This window comes from Myotis myotis, unplaced genomic scaffold (assembly GCF_014108235.1).
Source record: "Myotis myotis isolate mMyoMyo1 unplaced genomic scaffold, mMyoMyo1.p scaffold_m19_p_4, whole genome shotgun sequence".
Lineage (NCBI taxonomy): Eukaryota > Metazoa > Chordata > Mammalia > Chiroptera > Vespertilionidae > Myotis > Myotis myotis.
In genome coordinates this window covers 51597905-51603607 of record NW_023416346.1, presented here as the reverse complement: position 1 = coordinate 51603607, position 5703 = coordinate 51597905, and the positions used below count along the sequence as shown (strand labels likewise).

Here is a 5703-nt window from a genome sequence, read left to right as displayed (position 1 = left end):
TATAAAAGTTGTTCTAATTTTTGAAACACTTGAAAAATAACCCATTTAGCCCTGTTAACCTTTTCTTCACCCACAATCACATCTATCCTATTGGAACTGGATATGTAGATATAAATATCACCACAATCCAACCTCCAAATCTAAACATCATTTCAAAAACAAAACTAAACTAAAAATCCTCCTCTAAATAGTACTTGGTCTCAAGGCTGGGATCTTTGAGAGAAGAGTCTTAGGTTATTATTTAAGCAACCTTTATTACCTGCCTCTGACATTCCTCAGGTTACAGAGCAGGGGACATCTGAGCCTTGCATTCCATGGATGAAGCAGACAGCTGCCATAACAACTAAACCAATAGAGGAGAAGCATTTGAGGTATTGGGGTGATTCATCCAGCAATGATTACTCATCGCAGAAGATGGATGGCAAAGCTACTAAAAATCAGGCAAGTTACCTTTGGGGTGACAACTGGGTGCAAGAAAACCATACAGTTGGGTCATAGGCCTTCCCTTCCCATTTGTGACCCTCTCACCCTTCAGTCCCTATTATGTCCATTCTGTTCCACAGACTGGTCCTAATGCCCTGCTAGCTCCCTGCTGAAAGAGGGAGGGAAGGAAATGATATCTAAAGTCTCTCCATTTTCGTTGTCTCTGTCTCTAAGGCAACAGGAAGCTGGAGCTGCTGCAGCGGGGCCTGGCAGTGATGACAAGTCCATTGGCTCTGCAGAGTGAACAGTCCCTGGCAGCCCCTGGAGCAGCTGCCGGTTAGATGGCCCAGAGTTCTGATAGACTTCATTGCTTCAGTTCAATGCCAAGTGTTGGATATGTTGGATTCAGTTCCCAGAGGGCTTGAGTGTGGGCTGTCTGAAGAGAAGAGAGCAGAGGCAGTTTTAACGCAGTTGGATGTGTAGGGTAGGAATGGAGGGGGAAGTGAATCGGGGGAAGCAGGAGAGAGGAGAGAGAAGAGGGAGAAACTGGCCCCGAGTGGGTAGGATGATGCTTCTTCCAAACCAGGTTTTCTGGCTGCTCATCACTGTGTGGGCCTTAGGTGAGGCGAACCCTGGAAGAGGAGGAAAGGAAGAGGCAGGGACCGCGCCCAGGGATAATAAGAGAGACGAGGAAGGCACAAGAGAGCTGAGCTGCAGTTGTGGTTCTAGACCGGCTCGGTGCTCTGGGCGAGGGCGGGCAGTTCCCCAGGGGCGAGCTGATGGCGTCCCTCAGCCTGTGAACTGGAGGCAGTCTCGGCGTTGGCTGCGGCCAGGGCGCCTCCCGTGACCCACTGGTGTTCGGGGCAGGCCTGGGACATCTGGTCCTTGGCGTCCATGAGCTTGCGGGAACGGGTGTAGGCCAGGATGAGGCCTCCGGCCAGGCACGCGTAGAAGATCATGATAAGGAGAATATAGAGATAAGCGTCGTCGCCCTTGGGACTGGTCACCTCGCTGCTCAAGAAGGTGTCAGGCACGACCCCCATGCCCCTGTTGGGTCCGAGGCCAGCGCCCAGGCCACTGGCGTTGCCCCGGTGCTGCAGCTCCAGCAGCAGGCGGTTCAGGAGGGTTCGCAGCCGCTGGCTCTCGCTGCAGTTCATGGCTGTCTGGGAGTGACAGGGCAGCTCCAGGACCCTTCTGACCTTTCTCCCTGGACGAGCGTTAGCAATGAACAAGGCGAAGGAACCCAGCTCTCCCGCGGGCTAGGATACACAGTGGCTGGGGGTGCCTGCTGCTCGGGCCTCCTTATTCCTGAACCCTTGCCCCTCCCCTTCCCCACCACGCCCCCTCCAGTCCCAGGCTGGCTCTTCCCAGGATCCAGCTGTCTCCAGGCTCCAGGGAATGGGGACAGCTGGTGAGGGGAGAAGGAGACAGGGAGGGGGTGAGGCCGGGAAGGGGGAAGGGGGAAGGGGGAAGGGGGAAGGGGGCGGGGACTCGGAATGCGCGAGACCCTAGGCATTACAGGCTGTCAAGGCAGCTTGCTGGGGCCAAGCCTGGACCCTGGACTTCGGAAGAGATTTCCTTCCAAGTTCTGGCCACCTGCCCTGCAGGCCCTGCTTTGCCCCAGGTATAATATCTGGCCCCCCAAAGCAGTCCCTGACCCGGGTTCCTTCAGCTCTTCAGTGAAGCGTTAGCCAAGACCCCTTTCGTCATCTTATGGCAATTACTATCATAGACAAAGGACCCTGGCCTAATTTTTTAGCCCTCCTTCCCTCAGTGGAGGACAGTATCTTATTCAGAAGACGCTCAGACCAAATTCGGTGACTGAATGGTTAGGCACTTGCAAGAAAATCCAAAGCAGAATAGGACTCACTGGTCTTCCAATGAAGTTTCTGATAATACACCAACCTCCTTGGAAGTACTCTTGCTCTGATCTCCTGACATGTTTTTAGAGATGCCCACACATCTTAGCATGTGAGTGCCCATCCATGATGTGACCCCGTTTTAACAAGGTAAGCCGCCTTCCCAAAAAGGAAAGCAAGTTCTTCCATTAAAAGGAGCAGGGACATTAAACTGGCCCTTTGACTACACTGTCTAAATGTCTCAGGGACTGAAAATTGCCAGTTTTAGAAAATATACTCACTTCCCCCACCTGCATCCAGTTAGGCCAGTACTCACTGTACCTCTCCAGAGCTTGGCCACAGGTCTAGGCCCCTCAGAGGGAATCTTCTTTTAGGGGAAACAAGGCAATAAGACAAAGATCAATCCACAGTATATCAAACTGGGAACAGATTCAACTTCACAAAGGAAAAGTGCTCAAAAGACAGTACATAGGGAAAAAAATGAGGTAGTTCTGGTTAGATCTGGTTGCAAGCGGTTGCCAAGTGAGAATAGAAAGGATGAAATAAAAGTATACGCCTTTATGCACACCTTGAAAATCAATCTGCATGTTCCAGAGCATGCAGTCCAGGGGGCCATTTAGTCTGCAGGTGCTATGGTTTAAAAAGGAAGGTTTTCTGGTATTTCTGCCTACCATCCTCTAAGGAGCTACATACTACATACAGCCTCTGTTGTTGGGGTATGTGTTTGGCACAAACTATACTTGGGGTCTCAAACAGAGCCTTCCTTGCTTTAATAGCCTCTACCCAGGTATCCGAGACATTACACATAATCCTGACCAGTGGCTCCCTCCCAATCACCGTGCCTCAATGTCTTCACTTCAGAGGGGCTCAGGGAAGAATTGATAAAGTGACTTGGCCTGGAAAATTCCAGAAGGTACATACAGGAAATTCTCAAAATAGTACCAGCCTAGGGACAGGACTGTTAAGGTAAAAGACTGTTCTTAAAACATGCCCAGAAATCTAGAGATTATTTGTTGGGGGGCATGGAAAAGGAAGCCCCTTCACTATAGCATAAAAGGGGTCACTTAAACTTATATTAGATTTTAAACAGTTTATGAGCTAGTGGGATTATTCCTGTTTTCAGAAAAGGAAACCACTTCAAGTGGTTAAATAGCAGAACTAGAATGACAAAGCTTGATCTTGTTCTTCTCAGTCCTAACACATTAATCTTGTCACATGGGTGGTATGCATGAGCTACCTCTATTTCCCCAGCTTTGTCTTCCCTAGAACCTTCTAGAATTCAGAACTTTCTGTTAAAACCTCTCTCTATAAATAAATTCAGTAACAATTTCCTCACCAAATTCAAGGGTTTCTGCTCAGTTTGAATGTTTGACCTCAAGGATGAACTTGATACCATCAAACCACTTACTCCTTCCTGTAACTGTGCTGCCCTTGGCTGTCATGACATTGAATTCTCAATTTTCTCTTCTTATCTCTCTAAACCAGCGGTTCTCAACCTGTGGGTTGCGATCCCTTTGGCGGTCGAACGACCCTTTCACAGGGGTGGCCTAAGACCATCCTGCATATCAGATATTTACATTACTATTCATAACAGTAGCAAAATTACAGTTATGAGGTAGCAACGAAAATAATTTTATGGTTGGGTCACAACATGAGGAACTGTATTTAAAGGGCCAGCAGGTTGAGAACCACTGCAAGCCATCAGTCTCTGTCTCCTTCACTGGCTCCTTTTCTTTCCTCCTCCCAATAACTGTTGTAATCCTTGGAAACTCAGTCCTCAGCTATTCTCTCTTAACATCCATTTCATTGGGATGTGTCTCCTTATATGGTTTCCACTACCACTTGGCATATATTAGGCAAATTTGAATATCTAGCTCTGATTTTTCCTTGGTAACATCTCTCAGATCCATCTGCTCCTTCCTTTCTGGTTTTATTGCCACAAGTTTAATCCAGGCTCTCATTACCTCAGGTCAAATATGCAAACTGAGAGTCTTCTGGCAGATCTCCCTGCCTACAACCCAATCCACCCTTCTATGGCTAAAATAATTCTCCAATACTACTTCCATCAATTCACCCATTATTCAGAAACTCAGATTTTCTCTGCATTGCTTGTTTAATAGAATCCCATCTTTTTTGGTGGACCTTAAGTCCTCACCATCAATAGACACCATCTCCTCACCTTTGCACTTGTAGAACAGCATATTCCCGGAGTTTCTCTTTGCCTTTAGCCTTCTTCAAAATTTACTAACTGAGGGGAGCCTTGCTTGAAACCTTTGTATGTGTTCTCAGAGTCTTTCTACTCCCCCTTGTAGTACCTCAACTCAGACTGCAGCATTCAATGCAGAAAATTTGGGAAATACAGAAAAACACCAAGAAAAAAATTACCAGTGCTGTATGCATACACACACACACACACACACACACACACACACACACACACACACACAGCTCACACATGATTTTGTATCCTATTTTTTTATTTAATGACATATTGTGAATTTTTTCTATGTCAATTCTTATTTTATAACATCACTAGAAGCCTAGAAGCCCAGTGCATGAAATTCATGCACGGGTAGAGTCCCTAGCGGCTGCTGGGTGCCAGCCAGGGCCTCCCTTCTCCTGGCTGCCTGCTGCCACCACTGGCTGGGGCCTCCCTTCGTACCCGCTTTGGCCTGGCACTGCCTGCTCACTTGCTCCACCATCCCACCGCAGTCCCGCTCTTGTTGGGGTCCATCAGGGCCAGCAGCGCTTCCACTGCCCCCCACTGCCAGTACCACATTGCTGATGCCTGCCATGTTCCATGCCACTCCCTGTTGGTCAAATTCCTGCCTGTGGGGACAATTTGCATATTAGCCTTTTATTATATACGATTTTATTTTCTACACAGTATTCCAGACTATGAATCTATCATTATATATTTAAGCTATAATACATTATTATGTCTGCTATAACCTACATTACATGCATATATATATGCTCAATATATGTATGTATATAGGGAAATATATGCACAAAAAATATTAACAAAAGGTTACCACTTGGTCTATAATAATGTCAACAACAAAAAAAAGTAAAAAAAAAAGGTTACCACTTGGTAAACAGATTATGATTTTTACTTTATATTATTTTCTGGTTTTGATTTTTGCATTGATTAGAATAGTAATTTTTCTGATCTATTTTCAAAGTTCAATAAATTCTTTTTTCAACTGTCTAGTCCACTGCTTAACCTTCTCATTGAGTTTTTAATTTTATTGACTGCTTTTACTATTTCTAGAAATTCTGTCTGGTCTTCTTCAAAACTATCTGGGTTTTTTTTAAAAAAAAAAAACAACAATATGATTTTTCTCCTTTCTTTTCTTTTTTTATCTTTTTTAATATATTTTTTATTGATTAAGATATTACATATGTGTCCTTATCCCCA

General features: G+C 45.8%; 1 protein-coding gene across 1 annotated transcript; it reads right to left on the bottom strand.

The window, feature by feature from the left end:
* Window positions 1-273: 273 nt before the first annotated feature.
* Window positions 274-1656, bottom strand: KCNE5 (potassium voltage-gated channel subfamily E regulatory subunit 5). Its single transcript, XM_036306085.1, has one exon. It carries the CDS (start codon window positions 1578-1580, stop codon window positions 1149-1151), a length of 432 nt encoding a protein of 143 aa, XP_036161978.1. The 5' UTR covers window positions 1581-1656; the 3' UTR covers window positions 274-1148.
* Between the last annotated feature and the right edge of the window lie 4047 nt (window positions 1657-5703).

Excerpts from the sequence above, each read along its gene's own strand:
- KCNE5 (XM_036306085.1), bottom strand. The coding sequence starts at position 1,580 with ATGAACTGCAGCGAGAGCCAGCGGCTGCGAACCCTCCTGAACCGCCTG.